The sequence below is a fragment of the Nothobranchius furzeri genome, chromosome 9, assembly GCF_043380555.1.
Source record: "Nothobranchius furzeri strain GRZ-AD chromosome 9, NfurGRZ-RIMD1, whole genome shotgun sequence".
Classification (NCBI taxonomy): Eukaryota; Metazoa; Chordata; class Actinopteri; order Cyprinodontiformes; family Nothobranchiidae; genus Nothobranchius; species Nothobranchius furzeri.
Genome location: NC_091749.1, coordinates 53,945,118 through 53,969,013, shown reverse-complemented (window position 1 = coordinate 53,969,013; position 23,896 = coordinate 53,945,118). Strand labels below are relative to the sequence as shown.

The following is a 23,896-nucleotide window of genomic DNA, read 5'->3' as shown; positions in this document are numbered from 1 at the left end:
TTACATTTAAGAGTTAAAGTCAGTAAACAATATGTAATAAAAAGGTTTAAGTAGATTCACCTTTATATTGAAATTCGTATTATTTTTCAATGGTGCCTGAAAAGTATAAGAAATGCAATTTTAAGTTTTTACAATGTGGGTGTGTTGCAAAGAAAGCAGGGGCCGTGCGGGAGAATAAATCCTGTGATTGGTGGATAAAACGCTCATGTCTGCTGCTTCTGGGTTCATCACCACACCCCCTCTGACCACTGAAAGTTATAGACTAAGATACAAAGCATGTAATCAGAGACAAACCACGAAATCACAGCTTTGATGAAAAAGGTAACGTCACTGTTTATTATACTGCGCTAACAGAGCTAATCTGTAGTTGTGACGCTGTGCTCAGATTGAAAAACCAAGCAGGGGGTGGGGTGTGTGTGTGTGTGAAAAGTCCACGGACAGCAGCGCTGCTGGACTCAACATCAGATTACCTTTGCTACAGGCTGCCTTCTGTTTAACAACAATGGAGATCCAGGTTTTTACGATGGATTCCTTCACAAATCTACCCTTTAAGGGAAATCCTGCAGCTGTCTGTCCACTTGCACACGTGAGTAACATCAGTGTGTGTGGGACTGAGTGTGTTGCGTAATCTCAGCCGAGGGGCCCCACGATGAGGCTTGGTTCTAGAAAAATCGCATGCAAGAATCTTACATCTATAAGAAAGACACACTTTCATGCTTAGACACAGCAGGTTGAGCTTCACAACTAAACTGGACCAAATAAAAGTGTCTGGCATTTACTCAGTAGTTTTAGAGACCGATTCAAACCAAAAGCAAACACGGCTGTCTGAGCACGTCCCGCGGAGTCCTTTGATCACAGCTACATCTGGTCCAAGTTTATGTCCTTCATTTTTTTCACTACTTGTTGTGCAGCAACCATGAAAACAGCATGTGCATGCACCACATGTGATTGACCTATTGTCTTTGTAACAGGAGCTGAATGATGATTTGTATCAGAAGATAGCAGCAGAGATGAACCTATCAGAAACAGCTTTTGTCACCCCCATCAATCCATCCGACACCTTCACCTCTGGTAGGTTTATCTGCTCTAACTGCTCACATGACCCCACCCCCACCAAAAGAAGAAAGAACAGAAACAAATGTTTTGCAGCAGGATTGATTTTTAGATTTTTAACATAAGATAAAGGGTTACAGAAAATGCTTAGAAATATCTTTATAGGTAAAATCATTAGAAGTGTTGGGGAGAGCTAAAAATCAGAGTTTAAGATGGATTTGCTTGAGCACCTCATCTACATAGACACTTCCATCAGAGAGTGAGACTAGACAGATTAACAGTCAATAATGTGGTTTTAAAAACACTTCTGATATATTGTTGTCTTTCAAACAATCTCCAAATGCTATTGGACCACAAACGTTATGTACTCGTCATCACTACGGATATCAGTCAACAGGGCACACACCTTCGAAGAAGACACAAATACACCCTTATTCTAAATAAACTTAAGTACGTCTATCTGCTCCTGACTCAAAGAAAAGCCCAATTCTAAGTAGTCCAAAGTTGATGCGAAAGTCGTTTCAAACAAGCTGCTGCCATCTTTGTTGTTTTGCTCACAGTAACATCCCGCCCGCCAAACCAGTAGAGCTCTTTGATTGGCAATACACACGACTGTTTGGGTCTGCTGAGGTTCTAGCTTTGCTCCTGCTACGGTCTGTCTAAATTTCTAGGCTAAAAAAACTTCTAACAATAAAAAAACAAAATAAACCAATAATTTATTTTCTTTTAAAGAATATTATTTGTTTATTTATTTCCAAAGATTAGAGCACTTTGGTTCCCTTCTTGTATACTGGAACATAAAAAAGTGATGTGATTTACAGGATCAAGGTTCTGCCTCCGGTGGTTTACTCCCACAGTGGAAGTGAATCTGTGCGGCCACGCTACCCTGGCAACGGCAGCCGTCCTGTTCCAGCATAAAAGTAAGAAACTTTAAAAATACATGCACATGCAATGACCAGGAGTATGCAACCTGTGGCTCAGGAGGTCCAGACGGCTTTTCAGAACCACTGGAGCAGTTCCTTGTTGCTTTGATCAAACACGGTTGCAAAAAGGTATTTAGCAGCCACCAATTGTGCAAGATGTCCCACTTAAAAGATGACAGAGGTCTGTAATATTCATCAACTGTAAGAGACAGAAAGTAAAAAACATCCTAGAAATCAAATAGTTAAATTTTAAAAGGATCCATTTGTATAATGGTGCAAAAAATAAGTATTTAGCACCTGCAAACAAGCAAGAATTCTGGCCTTCACAGACCTGTTCTTTAAGAAGCTCCAGTTTCAGCCACTTGTTATCTGTACTAACAGCACCTGTTAGAACTTGTTACCTGTGTAAAAAGACACCTGTCCAAAGCTAGTGACGTAAATACCAAAGCTTTCCAAACTACTGAACAATATAAAGAAAATCTTGAAATGGTCCAGTGTGAATCGTTTCAAACCCAATAAAATCAGTGACATCTGCTGGCCAAATGCAAGACTTCAACATAGCATCAGCGTGGAACACAAAAGGCATTGTTTGTGTGAGGCAATAAAACTGTAATGTGCTTTACCAAATCTGTCTGCATCTGTCTTTTATAATCCTAATGTTCCAATGTGGCACAATTATCAGATCAACAGATCGACTGTCCCAGAATAAAATACAACCCAGCAGCAGATTTCGACTCAGAGTTATTTGTGTCCTGATGGGTCTGAGAATTTGACATGGATGTGATCTTATTCTGTTTCATTCTAATCATTTGGATTGACTTTAGATGCAGGTAGCTTATTCTCCCCTGACAGCTAAGTTCCAGATACTGCCCCAAGGAATGGTTTGCTACTGTTTTGCAACTCCTTACACTAACTAAGCAACTGTAAAGCTCCTACATTACCATTGGTAAAGCTAAATCCAGGCACCAACCCTGTTAAAAACCTCACAGTGAATTTATGACAAGCGTCGACAAGTGTCTGCAAAACGCGTGTTATGAAGCTTCAGTGAAGCCAGGCACCAAGACGTCTACAGGGACGCTTTGAAAGATTGATAAAACAGTCGAACTGCCTGCCCGAGCTCGACATCATCATTCACACTTTCAAACAGTCAGAAGTCAACCTCCGCCATGGCCAAGATGATGGCTGATTGGAGGTAGCTGCGTTCTCCTCCTGTTTAAAATCTAATATACAAGTCGTCCGTGTATGTACTCTTACTGGATTAGCTGACCTCAAACTGCGGTAAAATACATAGATTTGACTGCTTTACAGGTTACTTGGACTTTATATATGCCGCGAGGAAATAAAGGAAATAAAGGAAATCCACAATCGGAGACCAAGGCAGAAACCTTGGCGTCTTCAGAAAACCTAACCCTGCTAAATGAAGCAGCATTAGAGAAACGCTTCGCTAAAGCCGGAGCAAAAGCAGAGGAAGCATTTGCTCGATTGGAGCAACACCTGGAGTCACTACATGCAGACTTCTTATCGCTCAAAGAAGAAACAAAGGCGCTGAGGTAAGCCAATACAAACTTGTTGGCACGCATGGAAAAAGTGGAGCAGTCGTCTCAAGTTCTGTCCAAAACTGTGACAACAATGGAGACAAATTTGGCCAAAATAGAGGATCGGAACAGACGGAATAATATTGTTGTGCATGGGCTCAGTGAGCGAAAGGAGAACGCAAACGCTTTACAATATATCATGACCCAGCTCCCATTTTGGTTCCCTACTCTGAAAGACGCTCTACCAGAGGTCATGAGAGTGCATCGAATTGGATCATATCGGAGCCAGGCGACAAAGCCAAGGGTCATGATTTTCATGTGCCTGAGATAAATTGACAGAGCAAGGATTCTGAAAGCTGCAAGGGACTCACCGCTGGTGATAGAAGGAAAGGAGGCCCGTTTCACGGCTGACTACAGCGTCGCAACTCGGGTTCGTTGGAAATCCTATCTTGTGATGGAAAAGGCTCGGCAAGCGGGTTACCAAGCATTCCTGTTTTATCCAGCTACTATAAAAGTGTCCAAAGGCCACGAGCACAGGTTCTTCCAGGATCCTGTGAAACTGGAGCGGTTCCTGGAGTCGGGTGAATGAAAAATCTTTGGAATCATGCAGGCCAAGTTGCTCAGATCGATGTGGATCACATGGCAACATGGCAACAGAAGCAGTCATATTGTCAGCTACCTATGGTTCCCATGTTCATTCATAAAATCCCAACCATTAGTAATTTCTGGTAAGATATAGTGTTATAGGAACTTGTGTTTTTGTCGCACATTGCCGGTGTTGTGCCATAAATTGACTCGCTGCCAAAAAATGATTAGCCACTAAAGAAAGGAAGGGGAAAAAAATCAAATCGCTGGAGAATTGTTTATTTACATTTATACAACGTTTACATTCAATACAGGGCGCCATTTTACATTGTTTATTTATTTTTTAGTATCAAGGCTGTAACATAAAGAAAGCCAGTTCTTACCACAAACCATCTTTCAATCGCAAATATTGCAAAAAGGATTAATATATCCTCATTGTGAACGTTTAAGACAAATAGCAACACTTAAAACAACTTCCGAACTGGAAAAAACTAAGCTAATCATTTTTTGGCAGTGAGTCGATTTATGGCACAACACCGGTCACTGTAAGTTGGGAACATGCCGATTGGCTGAGAATGTCATGTGACCGCATGAACAGAACACTACCACAGAAAGATTGTGACAGTGACTGATGGATGTTTGATGGATGGAGAGATAGAGGGAATTTATTAAATCTATTACCGTGGACCTAAGAATATTTCCTTTTTTAGCAGGACTAAAAGGGAAATGTTACTACATCAGTTTCTCAAATGATTACTGACAATGAGAGTGTGAATGGAAAGTGTGTGTGTGTGTGTGTGTGTATGTGGTATTTATATGTAATGCTTTTGAGTTGGGACCAAGAAATGTCCCAACTGGCTGCCAAGCAGGTTTTTTTTAAATCGAATTTGCAAACAGAAAAACATGAAATAGGTTCAGAAGTTTTTTGTCTAAGTTTTTGCAGTGGTTTTCAGTCAAATGGTACTAAAAGTTGCCCTACATTATTTCTGTAACAGAAAAACTGTTACTGGTGATCTAATAGATTGCTAGCTCTCTCTCTAATATATGACACACAGATATAACTTTATATGTAGAAAAATTTATAACAGGTTGTAATAGCACAAGGTATTTTTGCACATTTATCGGAAATCACAGAGTTAAAAGATATCATGACCTATGGTAGTATCTTATGCCCCAATACCTATTACATTTATAATCAACTGCCAGTCAGGTGTAGCTTTGTGTTGTTTTAAAAGGCATTACAGTGAAAATTGATGCTATAGTTATGTTTATCTGAACCATTCCTTAATAATGATAAAAAAAAGCCTTTTTCTGAACAAATGTTTAATCTTATTGTGCCAAAACAGCAGCTGGAATGAAAAAAGAAAAACGTTTTATTTGAAGGCCCAAGTAAATGTTGTGGATCTGAGTAAATTATATTTATGTTATATGTATCTGACTTATATTATAAATTACATTTTTCTCATTCATGCACTCTTGATGCAATTTGCTGGATTCCTTATAGGAAACTTTTTACTGAATGTCTTAATGAACTGAATTGTATTGAAATGTTTACTATGCGAAGCGCCTTGAGACGACTGTTGTCGTGATTTGGCGCTATATAAATAAACTTGAATTGAAAAGAATTAGGTGAAGACTTGGGTGTTAATTATTTGGGAAAATTTGAGGCTTCGGTGCTGAGAATGTTGCAGGTTTGCAAGAAAACAGAAAGTGTCTTGTCTCCTTCAGAAAACATCAACCCAACGCTGGTGTTTGAGACGAGGAGCGGAGACCTGGCCGTCTCTAAGAAAAAGGATGGATATCTCATGGACTTTCCTCTCAACCCGCCCACCCAAGTGGTGCAGAGCACGCACACACACACACACACTCCTTGTTTAACCAGTGTATTGTATAGTTGCATTACTGATGTATTTTATTAGAATTAAGTTAAAGAATAAACTGACAGATTAATAAAAATAAGATTTTTGCTTAAACAGCAAGTCACCCCCAAATTTAATTTTTTTGCTGATAAACTATATAAATGAGTGTCTAATCGTGCTGAACACACGTATGCCGTCGATCATGTGCACTTTAGTGCATCTTAGTTAAATTTTAAATATTCTGCCTAAAACTTTCGGTGTTGTGCCGTCTTCAGGTCAAAACTTTGCATTTGAATTTTAATCTGCCATTGGCCAAGAGGTACACTATGATGTTAGCTGGTACATTATGTCACAATGTCGTGTGTGTGTGTGTGTGTGTGTGTGTGTGTGTGTGTGTGTGTGTGTGTGTGTGTTTGTTAGCAGCTCTGCCCTCTCGGTCTGCCAGGCAACATCATTTGTTGCAGTTTTCAAAAAGGAAGTGGGAGTGGAGTAAGACTCTGGTAGGGGGTGACTTGCTCTTTAACTAATTAAGATTCTTCTATTTTCAAGCAAAATCGCTGCAAAACATCTCAGGAGAAAACAGAGATTTTTGAACTACGTAGATGTAAAAAAATTACTAACTCGAAACGGCTCTTCTTGTTAATCTCAGGATTCCAAAGACTTTCAGGACATTATAAGGGTAAGAAATAAAATACGTATACATAGTGACAATTTACCTCAGTGTGGTCAGTTTGTTTACTGTGTGTGTGTGTGTGTGTGGGTGTGTGTTACAGGTGACAGTTGGAACCCTCCCAGTTCAGGACGTCTTTCTGAGCACAAACATGAAGGAGTTGATGATTCGACTGTCTGACAGCTGTGACAGGTCATCCAAAGAAAGTTGGCTTTGTAAACAGTTTTTGAGTCCTCTGATGTTTGTATTAAGACATCTGAAATAGTGAAAAATCACAAGTTCCTCTAATTTCTCTAAACATAACTAAACAAGCGTTTGATCTTTAGTTCTGTGCTAACCGGTCTGAATGTCGACCCCGCCGCGATTCTGGGCATCGATACGAAAGGAAGAGTGCAAGGAATAACAGTCACCATGAAAGGTAGCCAGGAGAGTGTAATGCAGCTAGAGGAGGAGCTGTGGAGACTTGCAGAGGATTTCAGCCACTAAACAAACTTCTATCTGATCTGAAAACAGGTGCACCAGACAGTCAGCCAGGATACGACTTCTATTCCAGAAACTTTGCTCCCTGGGTTGGGATCCCAGAAGATCCAGTCACTGGTAATGTGATCACAATCACTGAACCAATTATAGTTTTCATCATCTGAAGAGGGACACATTTGTTGTATTCCTGCTCTGGTAATCTTTCACACACAAAAAGGAGACACCCATAGAGAAAAGACAATGTAGTTACAGCTTCTTTGCTTCGTTTCTGGTAAAAACTACTCTCGTGTGGATTCTCTGTCCTTGTAGGATCAACACACACGATCCTGGGCAGCTACTGGTCCAAAGAACTTGGAAAAAATAAAATGCTGGGTAAGTTCATTTGTTCATTCATTCAATTATAAAGAACCTTCCTGCTATGCCAAGGAAGCCCATGCTGAGCGCATACACACACATGACAAAGTAAACTCTGAAATAATTGAGAAGCCAAAAAGGAAAGTGTGAGCAGGCCAATAAAAGCAGGATTTTTCAACATTAGCTGCTCTGAAGAATTTAGATTTGTCTGAGCAGGACTGAATTTGGCAAGATGGCTTTTAAAGTAAAAAAAAAACCCAAAATGTTGAATGTGTAATAGCACTAAGTGGAGCACATCAGAAGATGTAAACATCAACCTGAGCTGGAATAGTTAGCTAAAGGATAATAAATAAAGAGATCAGGTTGTTCATACGGTCTAGTTCAGGCGTCTGCTACCTTTACAACACAAAGAGCCATTTGCCCCCTCGGGCGCTGAAATAAAACATGTTTAAAGCCACAACAGCTGTGAATATTTTTTGAAAGATAATTTTTAAATTTGGAAAAAATATTACAGAAAAATATTTGGGCCAGAGGGGAAAATTATTTTTCCATAGAATTCTGAGATTAAAATCAGTAATCTTTTTTCCCCTCTCCCATAAAACAATTCGACATTTTTTGGGTAAAAAAATGAAAACACCATTCGACTTCTATTATTAGGTATTTAAGAAATAAATAAAATGTTTTCAAAAAGAGAAATTATGTTTTTCTAAGGAATGTTATTTGTGGAAAATCGTGTAAAAAGAATCATCTAAAAATAGTACAGGCGCTCTTGGTGCGAGTCTTTTGGACAAATTCAATCATATTCTTCTGTTAAAAACTGAAAACATGTGTAAATCTCTATTTTTACATTTTATCTAGATATAAAACAAATTTTGGAGAAACCTGCGAGCCATTGATGAAAGTCCAAATCACCCAATTGTGGCTCCAGGTAGTGGACTCCTTCCTGGTTTAGTTCTAACCTTGACCTGATTTAAACTTTCTAGCAGGATCTTAAAAGCCATGCGCAAACTTAAAAAAAAAACACTTAAGTCACAATATTTTAAAAAAGAAGCCCTCACTAGATAATTAGGTTGCTATTCTGCATTTCTCTGATTTGAAGCTCCTTGAATGAAAAGCAGAACATCTTCCTGCCCTGTAACCCACCACTGACCCTCTCTCTGGTGTTTGTGCAGCTTACCAGTGCTCCAGCCGAGGTGGAGAACTGGAACTTGAAGTGAGAGATGATGGAAGGATCAACATCGGGGGAGAAGTCGTCACCGTGCTGCAGGGAATAATCAGACTGTAGCTGCAGAGACGTTCCGTGTGTGACATGTGACACATAAATAAAAACATCCTGTTCAAACCAGTCTAGTAAAGAAACACCAGAACCAACCATGCACAGCACGCTCTCTTTGGATCATCATTATTTATTCACATTATAACAGCAAAAAATTACAGTATTAAAACAAACAAAAAACCCATAAAATCAGTTTTCATGAAAAAATTCACATCTAAAAGTTAACGTCGGTTTATTAAAATTAAAAAGTACAACTTGTTCTTTACTGTAAATTTCAGCACCTCCACAGTTATCCTGCAAATTCTGCACAACTGTAATGCAAGTATTTCGTTTGACATTAGCTTCTGAGCTACAACACATATGCACTGTTAATAAAAAACATAAAAAAAAAGCTGAGGTTTGTCTCAGCAGTTGTAGACTGATTTTACCAGATTAATTCCAGGTGAGATTGTTTTAATGCAAAAATCTTATAGGCTTTTCTTCAAACGCACCGCAACCCAGAAACGGTCGAGAGGTGTAAATATTTCTAATCATTCTGCGTGAGGTAAAGTTTTTGGTCCTTCGTCGAGACATTTAGAAACACGAGCTAATCTGACTTGTAGGATGGTGAAACCAACTTGCTGCCTGAGAAAAGTAATGATAATCAACGTAAATGTTGTCAGTGTATGAGCAAACAGCAGCTGATAAAACCGGCTCCTAGTAAAGGTTACGACCGTTTCAAGTGTAAATCTGTGTAAACAGGCTGAGAGCAAAAGGTTTAAATGAAGTAAAAAATGTATTTGGTCGCATCGTACCATTTGTCAGTTAGAAAGATTTAAGAGGCTCTTTGAATTAACATTTTAGTGCAACACCAGAATTGTAGTTATTAATTTAAATCTGAGCCACAAAGCCACAGCTCCTTCATTATGAGATGAATGGGTGGTGAAAAACATGCCCCTGACCTCTGACCTTCCTCAGAGGTGCATGCTGGGTAAGGCCTTGTGGGCTGCAGGCGGAAGCTGGATGATGTGATTAAAGTTCAGGAAACAATCAGCACAAAAAACGCATCGCTAAAGAAGTTCTCATGAAAAACATTAAATGTGATGACTTAAATTAGGATTATCTGATTGGTCAAATCTTGAAAATAATGCATAATCTGAAGCATAATCATTAGATCTTGATTGATCTGTTAGCCGTTTTTGTGTTTGCAGCTAATCGGTCGCTAATCATTCATTAAATTCTACATTTTCAGATGAACAAATGAAGGATATCATGTTCTCCTGCTGGAGATGGTCGATTAGTTTCTCTACAGGCGAGTAGCGGCGCAGCGTTGTGGCAGAGCCCACCATCAGCAGCTTGTGCTTGGCTCTGGTGATGGCCACATTCAGGCGACGCCAGTCCTTCAGCAGCTCCCCCAGCTGGAATCAGACCGACAGAAGACCGTTCAGGTCGGATCGACATCGTTTACGCAGGAGAAGACGCACAAAGAACAGGAACAGAAATATTTACGTTTCCTTCTTCTGCGGTGCTCCTAACAAACGACAGAACGATCAGACTTTTGTCCCGCCCTTGGTACCGGTCCACCGTGTTCACCTCCACTTCGGTGAAAGCGGGAGACTGAAGCAGAGCGGAGATTGTCTTCAGCTGCTGCCTGTAGGGGGCGATGACTCCGATGTCACCGGCCTTACACCCGGCCTAAAAACGAGAGCAAAGAGCTAGAGGTCCCACCAGAAATGGTTAAGGAGGTATAACTTAGAGGCACACGAACCTTTATCAGAAGAGAGAGCAGCGTGTGGACGAGAGCAGCTTCAGTGTGATTGCTCACTCCTCCCTGTTCCACTGATTCCAGAGCAGGAACCTGCAGTGGGAAGAGGACTACGGATCAGACATGGTCTGAACTTTAACAAGGTCTCCCTCAGCCTCGGCAGCTCAACAATCTCCTGATATACAACTTTATGAATTAGTTGTAAAATCTACCAACCAGCGAGGAGTCCAGGAAGCAGACAGGATTGCTGGGCAGTAGCGTGGCCTGTAACCAGGACAGGTCGAGCTCCGGATGGGACTGAGAGAAGGAAAGAAGCTCCGACTGGACGGGGAGCAGCAAGGGCAGCGTGAGCAGAGCTGTGGCCGTTCTCTCCGATCCACACTCCAGCCGGCCGTCGTACATCAGAGAATTACTCAGGGACATGATCTGCCTGTTTAGGTCAAATTTACAGCATCATGAACAGTATCAGAATCAGAAGAGAACATTCAAACAGGATTTTCTCCTCTGTTATAACCTGGTTTGCAGGAGGAGCTCTAATGAATCAGAGGCATCAGTTACCTGTTCATCCGATACTGGACGTTGAGCTGAACCACGGCATCACCGTGGAGCTCTAATCTCTTAAACAGACTCTCGTCCATCCCAAGTGTCCTGAAGGGAAACAACAGGGATAACTGCAACATAAAGCACTGGTGGACCCCTCACAGCAGAATAACGCTTCAGTTCCGGTGGAAACCGCATCGGCATCGCGCTCAGACACAAACAGACCTGGCTTCGTGGTTCTGAACGATCGGCGGCAGCTGCTGGTGGTCTCCGACCAGGACAAACCTCCGGGCGTAGAAGAGCGGTCCGAGGCAGATGGGCTGGCTGATCTGTGACGCCTCGTCAACGATGCAGAAGTCAAACCGCCGACGTGTGAAGATCGGATGCTTGATGCCCATGCAGGTGGTCGCTACCACCAGCTGGAAAAAAAATGTTTTTATTTAAAGTTAAAAAAAAACATTTTGAATCAAGCTGAAACTTCAATAAAACTCCTCACCTCTTTGTTATAAAGCTGCTCCAGGTCTGAGAGCGTTTTAACGTCCCTCTTCTTCCTCACACTTTCCTCCGTGTATGGCAGGATCTCAGGATGAACCTGAAAAAACAGAAGTCAGACCAAACGTAGCTTTTAGATGACAAAACAGGGATTTATAGGCTACATCAGATGGAGGCGGACCTTCTGTCCCTGCCCCAGACGCAGGAAGCCGACCCGGAAACGTTTGAGCTTCAGCAGGATGTTGTCGACAGCGGAGTGGGTGTAGCTGGTCAGCAGCACGTTGAAGCCACACGCGTGCAGGATCCGAACCTGGGAGCAAACCGTGTCAGTGTGCTGGTTTATTCTACAGAAACGTCATTTTTGCTCTGCTCCAGCTTCACCAGGGTGCAGATCGTTGTGGTTTTACCGGTGCCAGGCATTCCAACGATCAGTGTATAATCTTTGGATAATAAAACCTTCTTCATGGCCTGTTTCTGTGGTTTGTTCAGACCTGTGTGAACGTAATTCAGCTTATTTAGCTCCAATGAAAACAGAGCAAACCGAAAAAAAGACAAAAAAAGCTTCTTGACCTTTGAGGATGTTGGCTACGGCGTCTTTAGCCTCTCTGGGCAGAACAGAGCTGAGGTTGGTGATGAACTCTGGAGAACGAAGGTCAACAACCAGCTCCCTCAGCCGCTCGCTGCACAAAGCCATTAAAAGAACAAACATTAAACCATTTTAAAACAAAAGGACCATCTTATAAGTTTCCATGAACCAGTTGAATCTTCATAATTCCCAGTTCCTGCCTGTTCTGGCTGTTTTCCATCAGTCTGGAGAGATTACTGAGATGCGTGCTGAGGCCCACCACTCCCTCAACACCATCCAGTCGAAAAAACATCCTGCTGAACTTTGTCAGGTCTCTGTTAAAGTTAAAAACCACAAAAATGCAGATATATTATTACATTTTTTCTAATCTCTAATAACAGAAACATTTGAATCTGCTGTTACCGGTCCAGAGTGCAGCTGACTGATGTTCTGCTGACCTCACAGAGGTACCCGGTCGCCAAGCCGATAAAGCGTCCTTCCTGATCGCTAACGACAATGCGATCTCCGCCGGTCAGACCGCATCTGGTCACGCCCTGCTGGGAGGCTACGCTGCTGCGCTGGAAACGATGCAGGAAGACACCGTCGGACTGGAGCCCCACCGGGCCGCTGAGCTGCAGATTCCCCACACAGCTGCCCGTCTTCTCACTAAAACAAAAATATTTTACTGCGCTCGATTTTATTTAAGTTTTAAAACCAGCTTTATCCGGCACCTCTCCTCAACCGACTGCAGCCACACACGCTTTCGGCCATTCTTAGCCTCCATGGTGGACGCCTCCAGGCAGCAGAGCAGCAGCCAATGAGAGAAGTAGCTCAGATGAGGCAGAGTCAGGTGACCTGTCTCCTGCTGAAGAAAAGTACGCACAACCTCCTCGCTGGCATCTGCAGAGCTCGTATCCACTGCTCTGAAACGCGGATGAAGGCACATGATCCAACACAAATACAACCGACAGGAGAGAGCAGAAAAAGTAAATTTCCTGTTTACCTTTCATATAAAGCACAGCTCAGCCTTTGAGGGCAGTACTTGCAGGTCTGTCTGTCCGTCAGGATGTCAGGAAGTCTGGAAAGGCGGCTTTGATCAGCCGCCTTCTCCACACAGCTGCTGATGTGACGAACCAAAGTGTTCCTCAGCTTCAGCAGCTCTGGGAAAACAAAGTTTTATCGTATTAAGGTTGCAGCAGCCGATATGTGAGACAGCTTCCAAGGGAATCAGACAGATCTGGGCTCCCGGTACCTCGGTGGTCCATGTGACCGGCTGCGACCGGGTGCATGTTTCCAGTCTTGAGGTAAAGAAGAAGGCCGACGACAGGATTGTATCTTTCCTTGCTCATCAGAGTATACAGAATTACCTGTAAATAGATGCACAAAAACCACATTAACCAGACTTTAAATAACAATAAATTACCGACGAGAGTCCACCAACCTGACTGCGGTGCTCTATGGAGTTTGACTCTTTTCCCGTTTTTAGCTCCAGAGGGATGGTTTTCTCCTCAGGAATTCTGCGGCTGCTGTTTGGCGCTCGTTGGATCTGAACTTTAGCTGTCACGTCTATTTTCCCTTTGAGGCCAAATCTGGGGGACCAGACGTTCTCCTCTATGTCTGCCAGCTCACTCACTGTGAAGACAGAAGCCGAGTCCTGGCCCTGGCTGCTGGGAGACAATCAGCTCGTTAGGAGGTCAAAGGTCAGGACATTTCAAACTGATTCTATTCCCACTCAGCGCTGATGAAAGACTTGTACCAACGTTTTAAGGCTGATGGCTTTAGGGTTGGTAGGGCAGAGGTGTTCGTTGGCCCAGTGTTCCAGTGAGGGTAAGTACTCATGCAGCTCCTGCTTAATTTCCTCCTGACTCACACCTAAAGAGTACCTGCAAACACAAATACGGCTAAATGTGCAAAAATCACCAGCAAAGAAGCAAAAGTTCACAATCCTAGTGATAAGTTAGTTATTCACCATTATTAATGTCATTTACAACAAAATGTTTATAGACTTGAGCCAAAATTGCCAAGTTTAAACAGTTTATGAAGCACAAAAAATGAGATTTAAAACAAAAAAAGAGAAAATATTGTGATTTCTTGTTTGAAAATAGATTTTTATTTTTTATTTGCAACAAAAAATAAATTAATAAACAAAGAGTTATGAGTAAATAGTTTCTATGGACCCGAGGCAGGGCCATAAAGTTTGGATTGTGGGAAAAAATGTTTGAAATTGAAAAAGTTAAAACTGAAGCTGAATGCCAGCTTTTAAACTGAAAATGTGAAAAACCCAAAAACATAAAAAATGTACGTGAAAAAAAAGTGTTTTCTTTCAGCTCGAAAATTTTATTTCAGTTCAGTTATAAAAAATGTTCAAATCTTTATTTGTTCATTCTCTGATTTTTTTTTCCACTCTCAGAACTTTATATTTGATTTATTTATTTATTTATTACAGTTTTTACAAAGTGGAATGAACAGCCATAATTAAAGCGTAGAAAATTACTATGACACTGAAATAGCCGCTACACAGGGGCGCACTCGGAAACATTTTTAAGGGTGGCCAAACAAAGAAGGTTTTGGGGTGGCACACCAAAATGGTCCTTTTGGTAACCTTTGGAGAGTTTAGACTTTGGCGTATCCAAAACACAGCTATTTTCCAGCCACCCCTTGGGGAAGAATTGGGTTTGGACCGAGTGGCTGTACCGGTAGTTTTACTCTTTTGTGCACCACTTTGTTCAGACAACTCAAAATTTGTCATTCGGATTAGACTTTTAATTTTTTCAAAAGTTAAAAAAAGGTTCTTTTTCTCCAGTCAGCCAAACATTCCGGTCCTTTCTCAGCTCCACACTTTCTACCATGAAATTAGAGCTGCTGTCTGGAATTTTCCCCTTTCAGGAATTCTATATGACTTTCCAGAAATCTATAAAAGTGATCGTCTTATGTGCTGTGATGTAATGTAGGATATACTCCTTTTGTTTTTGCTAAGCCCGCCCCTATCCCATTTAGCTCAATGCAATATGAAGTGAGCGCCAGTCAGCACGAACCAACAGCGTTAGACTACCGCTTACGTACAGACGTCACAGAGCATGCTCGAGTGTTTAAGGATGTACCTCGGTTGATGCATAGTTGCAACCTTTCTTGTGGACAAGTAGGTTTTAAAAACATAAATTTATGAAAACACAGCATAACATGAGCATAATAATAGTAAAATAGTGTGTTTTAGTTCTGTTTTGTCGGCTAGAGAAGCGCGTTCATGAGAGGTGTTGCTTTTAGGTCATCACGTGACACGCTTGTCAGCCACCAGATAAAATAAATAACACTGACAGCAACTTTAAATAATGTGGTTATTAAAGCACACATATGTTGTGTTGTACTTTATATTTTCCACTTTTAAAAATATTTAAATTTATCTGCATTTTCATGTTCTGCCTCATGAATTACAGTTGAGAGCTGCAAAAAATTACTCCCGAGGGCCTCGAATGGACCACGAGCCACACTTTGGTGGAGGGAAACACTTTTTACTCCTCAGGGAAGTCTAACCACCTACATGTCTCCCAGGTAACGAGGACTGTGCAGAGCTTCATCAGCCAGCTCGGACAGTTTCTGCAAAGAAAACTCTTTAGCTGTGGCCGCTCTCTGGAAGACTTCGTGGACCATGGTACCGTTGAGCATCTGCTTAGAGCCGCCGTCAAAACTCTGCATTAAGGCAAAAAAGTAAATAAATAAAATATCAAAAATTTTAAGAACACACCCCAACATGACGGTAGGGATTAACGGTGAATACCTTGAACATGTCTCCCAGCACAGCTCGTCTCATGCAGCGGATGGAATTAGAGATGCTGGTACCGGAGACGAGGCTGTCAGGCAGCAAAACCAGGAAACCGCGCTCCCGGTTCACCAGCCAACCACCATCAGGGCTGCCTTCCAGATGGACCACATCGCCTCGGCAAACCGGTGTCGTCTCCCTGAAAAGGTAAGAAACGGCCACAAAGTCCTAACTACCAGAAGGCTTGTGATCAATCAAAAAGATCCGTTTAACCAGACGAGGAGGCGGCGTTACCATCCGTCTGTCAGCAGACAGGTCTCAGTGGGACACAGAGACCTGGAGCAGGAGATGCTCAGTAATTTACGACCGGGTCTCTCCTCCACATCCACAACCACGTAGCGGTTATTCAGGCCTCCAGACAGAATCACATGATCCGGGACTTTACTGTAGAAACAAACCAGTAAAGAGAAGATTACATGTTCCTCACCATGCTGAAGTTCCTGCACCTAAACTGTGTGAGTTCAGGCATTTCTTACAGAGATTTTTTGGATTTATCATCTGCATCTTCATCCATCTGGTCAGAAAACCAGCTCTCTTCAATCCCCTCTTCAACGGGACACGTGGCTGCCGCTCCTGGATTATCCGTTTTTATATGAAATAAAGAGAAAATATGAAATAATCTCACCTTATAAGTAGTCTTTCTGTAATGCTCGCATCATTTAATCAGCTTTATAGACATTATGTTACTATTAGACTAGGGATGCACCGATCAGGTTTTTTGCTGCCGATCACTGATACCGATATCAAAGAATGCTGATCACCGATACCGATCATGTGGATTGGCCAGAAATTTTCTACAACATTATAATGAGTGCTACAAACTACATAATCTGGGAATAAAGGAAATGTAACCTAATCTAAAATGATCTGTCTGGTTTGATCTATTTTGAAAACTACGATCAAAACTGATAGGGGCGCTATCGGCCGTTTGGGATCAAATGCCGATCGGTGCATCCCTATATTAGACATACATTTTTTTTTTTTTTAGCTTTGGCTAAAGTTGATCGTAATAATAACAAGATGCACACCTGTATTTGCTTGTTTCTGATCTGGAGGGGTACCTTTGTCTCCATAAGTTTCAAGTGTTGCTGTAGTTTCTAGGACCGCCCCTCCTTTTGGTTGATGCGAGTCACTTGGTGCACCGGGTTCATGTGCACGAGTGGTAATCGTGCACGTATCCTTATCCAAGGAGCTCTCCAGGTTTTTGTGGGTTTTTGGGTCGGGTGCTTTTATCTCAGTAATACCAGAATCTGCCTGGTCTGTCTCCTCCTGTGGCTCTTTCTCTCCCTCTGTTGATTTCACAGACGTCACATTTTGTTTACCTTCATTGTGACCTTCTGACCTTTCAGGCGGGCCAGGTGATTGGTTACTGGAGAGGTTAGGCATCTTCCCCTTCAGGATGATCCCTGCAGAGTGGATCACAGCATCTGCACTCCTTGCTCTCTTGGCATTGCGGGATTCCTCAGGAGGACTGAAGAGTCTCTTCAAAGGCCCAAACAGACCATCCTCTGTCTTGGTTCTTTCTCCCTCCTTGGTCATGGTTCTTCGTAGTTTTCGACCTTTAGCTCTGGGGCTGCGACAGATGGGGGACAGGTGTCGGTTTTTATCTCCGAGTGCCACCTCTCTAGCTGGCTCTGGGCTCAGCTGGTCTTCCTCTCCGGAGGAGGAGAGCCTGATCTGACTGTTGGGTGTTTCGGGTACGGAGATGAGAAGATCCGTGGAGGAGGGGAGGAGGTTTTTCAGGTCACCAAGGATGCTCCTCTTTGATGGGGAGTTCAGCCTTTCACCATCTTTGGTCTGAATATCGGTCTTGGTGAGTGCGTCACTGGTGATTGGCACTTTTGTGGACGATGAAGCCTAAAATAAAAAACAAAAACAGATGTACATAAAAAAGGAGAAATAATACATGAAGTCACATAAAGAAAATCATAATTTGGTGACTTTTAAAAAGGAAATTAGTGCCCACAGAGGGATGACTGTGGTCTAATAAAGATAAAGTGTAGAGGATGAATACATATAAAAAGGAAAAAAAGACAAAAACCACAAAACGTGTGTATTTTGTCCCTTTTGGGTTACTGAAGTAAGAGAAAATATTTTGGGTTAAAGAAAAAGACAAATATCTGGGCGCAGATTTCCTGCCCAATAGATTTAGATTTAAATGCTGTTTATATGTGTTTTTTTATTTATTTTTTATTTTAACTTGTCCAGGTTTAAGTGAAAACAATGTCATAAAGAGGTTGTAGAAAAATAAAATGCTTACCTTTTGGCTTTTGGAGAAAAAGAAGGAAGAAATATTCTGCTGCTCCCTAGATGGCCCTGGGAGTAACTGATAAACAACACAAGACTGTCACATGAGGAACTGGACTTGGAGATAAACCAAAAGAGTTGCTTCAGATTTCAACACGTAAAACATTTCAGAGCAGAGATGAGGAGCTACACCTAAAAACTATAACTCAGTTAAACTCTGTTAATTATCATTCCTGAATCCTTGTTGACTAGAAACCCATAGCTCTTAAATGGATGACACCCAACCTCCCAACTAGTACAGAATGGATCAACATCATCCAATAAATGTATATTATTGAAAAACCAATGATTCAAAAGGACTGGTTGTATGAAATCTGCTCAAACTGGACGAGAATAACAAGCCTATGTTTGCTTTTGTGTAAAGATTCACCGTTTTACATGTAAATAGAGCATCTGTGTTTCAGTGTAAAGCAGTACTCCTTCCACATTTTGTAAGATCATTGAAAAAAATAGACTTCAAACAAGAACAGAAAAGAAAAAGTTTAGATACAATAACTAAGATGGAGAACCAAAACATTACTGTAAAATAAAAAAGACCACAACGAAGTCTGGCACCTTAAAAAAGTACAAAGAAACTTGTTTTGGCTTAAAACTTTTGCAAAAAATAGATGAATAAGCCCCCCAAACCTTACATATTCTAACTATGCCTCTGCAGAAATAATATCACTGTTAGAAGAATTAAATCGTATTAAACTGTTTGTTAGTATTATTAAGACTCACCTTTGACTTCTTAATCTTGGCCCTGTTCATAGTGATAAACAGCAACCCGATTATTCTTTTTAATCCAGAAATTAGTGATTTGATAGTTTGAGGAATAACTGTTGTCAACTGATGGACCTCCCCAGTAGCATCGTTAGCTAACTACGCGCATCGGGAACACAGTTTGTTGTGTTTCTCCACATCTCTCCACAACATCGAAAGAAACGTCCGGGTAATTACATCATCTCCACGACAACCCCTCAGGTGGATTTGAACACTTTTGATTAAATGTTTTGCGGCGCCAATTTTCCAGCTTCGCGGAACGGAAGTTACGCACAAAGTTCCGGTATTTTTTTTTTCTGTATGGGTATGCTCCTTTTCTCCAGGGCACCTGTCGCTGCGGTGCCTACAAAAACTGCAGTAAAAACGTCCAATTTCTAATTATTGTAGCGTTTCTGTTTTCAGTAACGTTCTTAGATATTAACAACAGTAGTTTCTGTTACAGTATATCGTGTTACAGTATTAACACAATAACAGACACATCTCCCTGCTGACACTCTCCCACCTGGTTTCAATTGAACTGACGCGCCGTGTACAAATGATGCGAACCTTATGTGTGAGGATCAAATATTTTATTATCTTGTCTTTCTAAATGTCGCAAAAATCGATGTGATTTTTTTATTAGGCTAAATGTAACAAAAATGTAAATGTAAAAAAAATATATTCTAGTGCAAAATACTCGTTTAATGTGAAAAAGAATCAAAACCGGCCTTTGTACCTATGTTTATGTTTATGTTTATTCATTTAGCAGACGCTTTAATCCAAAGCGACTTACAATTTATAACCTATAGGGCATGTTGTGATCTGTGGGGGAAACCGGAGTACCCGGAGGAAACCCACGCACCTATTTTATGATTTGATTTAAGGGTAGAATTTAGACTGTTATGTGTTAGATCACATTCAGTCAGCTCACTGTCTATATAAAAAACCATAAGACAAAAGAAGAGCGTCAAATACACAAAAACAAAACATTATGTGCAAAGCTACAATGCTGTCACCCTCAGGTAAGCAACAGCACTGCATACTGGACACCTTTAATTTCCACAACAATCTCCAGAGGTGTGACCAAGTTACTGCTTTGCAAGTCACAAGTAAGTCACCAGTCTTTCCAGTCAAGTCTCGAGTCAAGTCCAAGTCAAAGACAACCAAGTCCAAGTCGAGTCCAAAGTCAATGATGTGGAAGTCCAAGTCAAGCCCAAGTCTTTAACTTTTAATTTTCAAGTCATATCAATTCATCTGTCTAACTTCAATTTAATGACAATGATAATAAATAAATTCCAGAAATAAAGCTTCTTAAAGCTTCATTTATTTGCTCAAACAAGCAGAAACTGATTATAAACAAAATGCTGCTGCATTTAGCAGAACAAGATCAAACCCAGAACGAAGAATGATTTATGATTTTTGTCCATGTCGTGCCACTTTTGTGCTAAAATATCAAATACGCTCAAGTCATCATCAAGTCAACAGATGCAAGTCGAGTCAAGTCGTAAGTCACTGGCGTTCAAGTCCGAGTCAAGTCGTCTTTATAGATTTTATCGAGTCAAGTCAGAAGTAATTAAAATAAGGACTCAAGTCTGACTCGAGTCCACACCTCTGACAATCTCTAAAACAACTAAATTAATAGTTCATTGTTATATACTAACAATCATAAAATATTTTATTATATAATTTATTAATTCCGTTAAATAAACAAAAAAGCAAGCATTTTAACTATACCAAAAAGTAGATGAACATCTTTTTATAACTTTATTTATGGAAATGTTCTGTTGTTTTCCTAACATAACTTTTAAAGTATGCTTTTAAGCATTAAAGATTTTTAAATCTGATTCTACCATGAATGTGATTAGATAAACTAAGCAGCTGATAACAAACCAAACCTTTGAACAATCCACACAGTTGAGTAGACATACTGACCTTAAATCGTTTTTCTTCTTGACAAAGCTTCTCTTCTGCTCTTCGTTGGTTTATTTTATTTAGGTCACTTTTATTTTTTAACATGGGTTCAGACTTTCACGAGTCAGCCATCGACAGCATACCTGGCGTAAACAGTTTTTTATTTACTCAGCATGGTCATAAATGTTTTTATGGCGGCCTCATTCTCTTAGTACTGTGCAAATAAAGTTCCCTTAATGAATTACATACAAGAACATTTAACCCACCCACAGTGTACTCAAATCAGACTATTTGAAAATAAACAAGAGAATTGTAAGAATAGTGATTGTGTGCCTCTATAGGGCTGTGCGAGAAATGGAAAAATTTATCGTCATCAAAATTTCTGACTCTTATCGAGATAATTTTCCCCATGTCAATAAATATGATAATAAAACGTGAAAAAATTTGTGTATGTTGGCAAAGTTCATGCCCTATACAACCTTGAGTCATGTAAAAATGTGATTTAATGTAATACATGTGACGGCCCCATCTAGTAGAAAACTTTTGTTTCTGCGCATACCTGTAATTATCGTCCATTTATCGTTATCCAGGTGAAATCCTCAGTATGTCACGATATTGATTCTAGGCCATGTCGCCCGGCACTAACCTCTATAAGACATCAATGCCCACCATCATCGCTCAGAGAAATTTGGAGTTCATGTTTTTCTCCATCTCCCTCTTTCTCTCACACACACACACACACACACACACACACACACACACACACACACACACACACACACACACACACACACACACACACACACACACACACACACACACACACACACACACACCTTGCTAATGTTCTATCACTCTGCTGCCACCTCATGGTCATCAAACAAATACGGGAAGATGCTGCGACCAGTGACAGTAAATATAGACCATAAGTGTAATTTTACATTTATTTTATATTACTGGCCTATCTCACTAGTCTCTGGAAGCAGTTTGAACCATGCTGACTTGCTTTTAATGACCAGAAGGTGGCAGCAAACATCCAGCAATACAACAGTGTGTAAGGCAGCTGTGGCATACAGATTCATCATAGGGTATTTAAAGCAAAAACTCATATTTCAGTTCTTCATTTGACTAAATAAAACAAAAGACACCTAAAATAAATCACAAGAGGTGAAACTCTCCTTACAGGTATCTTCTGTCTCAGTGTCTTACATTTGAAAAAAGTGAAAAACTAATTCCAGATTTTAAATATAAAACTGTTTAATAGTAAAATATATTTAAAAGTATTTACAACAGATTCAGCAACCTAGACATCAGTAACTGTAATTATAACCGATGATTTAAATGTCCGAATCTTCTACCCAATTCTCACATTTGCAGCTTTAAGTCACCTCCTTTGTAATTCTGTCAAACTTTTACAAAGAACCAGAACAAACACTCTGGGGCTGTCTGTTTAGACGTGAGGATTACGGTCCACTGTCCTCTGGAGGCAGACAGTAACATACCGGTGGGGGGCCCAGCCCGCAGCAGGACAAAGGCCAGGACATCCACAGTGTAAACTTTAAATGACAGATCTTCCCATCAGAGAGCAAGCACCTCACACATCTCACAGCCAGACGAAATTTGAAAACATTTGGATCCTAACACCTGGTTTGTGTCCTCAGCTGTCGGCTACAGCAGTGGAAGCTGTGACATGAATTTGTTGCCATCCACTTCCGAGGTGTTAGAGAGCCTGTTGTCCTGCTTCATTAATCCTACAGTCATTTCTTCATAAATATTTTTTATTTGAAATCTGAGCCCTTCTGGGCCTTGATGCTGTTTACAAAATACCACCTTTACCTCTTAGTTGTCATTTTTGCAGGTAAATAGGCAGAGTTTCTCAGTCAGGATTGTCTAATGTAAACCATCAAGATCGTTGCTTTCATGTGATCCGAAACCTGAAGATTAGTTAGAGATCCAATGCAAAGCTGACATCCATTTTACTCTAGATGGGATTTTTGAATGAATGGTGACCACATGATTCCAGATCCAGAAGTTTTGAAGCAGAATATCAGCTCAAAAATTCTATGAAAAAGGTTATTAAACAACACTATAAAACATATTTCAATCACACTTAATTAGACCGTATCTAAAACACAAGAGAGCTGCAATAAAACCAACAAAGAGATTTAAAGGTGTGGATCACTCGTTTAATCAATACATTTGCCGTGGTCTCTAGGAGTAATGAATGCCTTGTAAGTCGTTCTGGGAAGAGCACAGAAGCGTCTGTGTCAACAGCGAGAAGTCAGCTGGAGAAAGTACCTTCCCATGGCATATTTTGGAATCTGATTTCCTGATATTTGGACCTCTTTCCTCTGATTGGATAACAGCAATGTGACTCTATCACTGACTTGCAACGCTGATGTTTTATCTCCACACACAACACAACCCTGGAGGAGCATCTGCCATCTGGTGGTTGCTAATGCTAACGGTTAGCTTCCACTAACAGAGGCTTCTCTGGAGTCTACTGGATGCTAAACCAACAACAGCCTACCTCATCCCAAATCAAAATGGGTGAGTCCATGAACATGAAGTGACAGTGTGATGTAGATCTGTGAATATAACGGAGATAGGTGTAGGAGGTTGTTTACATGTTCAGCCGGCGTGAAAAACTCAGGGTGACCAATTATAATCAGAAATTATCATAAAAAAGGCTTTTCAATGAACAGCGCCTTTAAATATCAAACACCGTGTAGTTTTCAAGAGTTTTTAATGAGATGCCAAGCAACAAGCAGGAACTTACGTGGGGCGACGGTGGCACAGGAGTTAAGTGCTCGCCCCATAATTGGAAGGTTGCAGGTTCGAGCCCTACTCAGTCTGTTGCTGTTGTTGTGTCCTTGCGCAAGACACTTAACCCGTCTTACCTGCTGGTGGTGTTTGGAGGGATCGTGGCACCCATGTACGGCAGACACTCCTCTGTCAGTGTGCCCTAGGACAGCTGTGGCTACAGTAGGGTGTGAATGGATGAATGACTGATTGTGTTGTAAACCGCCTTGGGGGTCCCAGGA

The 23,896-nt window shown here is 41.0% G+C and overlaps 2 protein-coding genes across 7 annotated transcripts; one reads left to right on the top strand and one right to left on the bottom strand.

Annotated features, from left to right (window-relative positions):
* Positions 1–105: 105 nt before the first annotated feature.
* On the top strand, positions 106–8,801 carry LOC107381877 (phenazine biosynthesis-like domain-containing protein 2). 2 transcript variants are annotated; one of them, XM_015953805.3, is made up of 11 exons: positions 106–321; positions 482–586; positions 972–1,071; positions 1,875–1,973; positions 5,825–5,934; positions 6,605–6,634; positions 6,729–6,817; positions 6,952–7,043; positions 7,139–7,222; positions 7,415–7,477; positions 8,632–8,801. In XM_015953805.3, exons 1-11 carry the CDS (start codon positions 313–315, stop codon positions 8,742–8,744), a joined length of 894 nt encoding a protein of 297 aa, XP_015809291.3. In that variant the 5' UTR covers positions 106–312; the 3' UTR covers positions 8,745–8,801. The 2 variants fall into 2 exon arrangements, with proteins under 2 accessions (XP_015809291.3, XP_015809296.3); XM_015953810.3 differs by lacking the exon at positions 482–586.
* A 44-nt stretch (positions 8,802–8,845) lies between these two features.
* Positions 8,846–21,519, bottom strand: dna2 (DNA replication helicase/nuclease 2). 5 transcript variants are annotated; one of them, XM_070554940.1, is made up of 26 exons: positions 21,412–21,519; positions 20,874–20,995; positions 18,154–18,219; positions 16,922–17,750; positions 16,370–16,466; positions 16,128–16,277; positions 15,852–16,032; positions 15,615–15,763; positions 13,837–13,959; positions 13,518–13,743; positions 13,329–13,443; positions 13,080–13,236; positions 12,808–12,999; positions 12,500–12,742; positions 12,298–12,411; positions 12,082–12,191; positions 11,893–12,002; positions 11,693–11,821; positions 11,516–11,611; positions 11,245–11,438; positions 11,038–11,127; positions 10,696–10,909; positions 10,483–10,572; positions 10,224–10,409; positions 9,986–10,132; positions 8,846–9,742 (listed from the first exon to the last, which is right to left on the bottom strand). In XM_070554940.1, exons 2-26 carry the CDS (start codon positions 20,955–20,957, stop codon positions 9,689–9,691), a joined length of 4,146 nt encoding a protein of 1,381 aa, XP_070411041.1. In that variant the 5' UTR covers positions 20,958–20,995; positions 21,412–21,519; the 3' UTR covers positions 8,846–9,688. The 5 variants fall into 5 exon arrangements, with proteins under 5 accessions (XP_070411041.1, XP_070411040.1, XP_070411042.1 ...); XM_070554939.1 differs by lacking the exon at positions 21,412–21,519 and having other exon boundaries at positions 20,874–21,025; XM_070554941.1 differs by lacking the exon at positions 21,412–21,519 and having other exon boundaries at positions 13,518–13,740; positions 20,874–21,025.
* Positions 21,520–23,896: the final 2,377 nt, after the last annotated feature.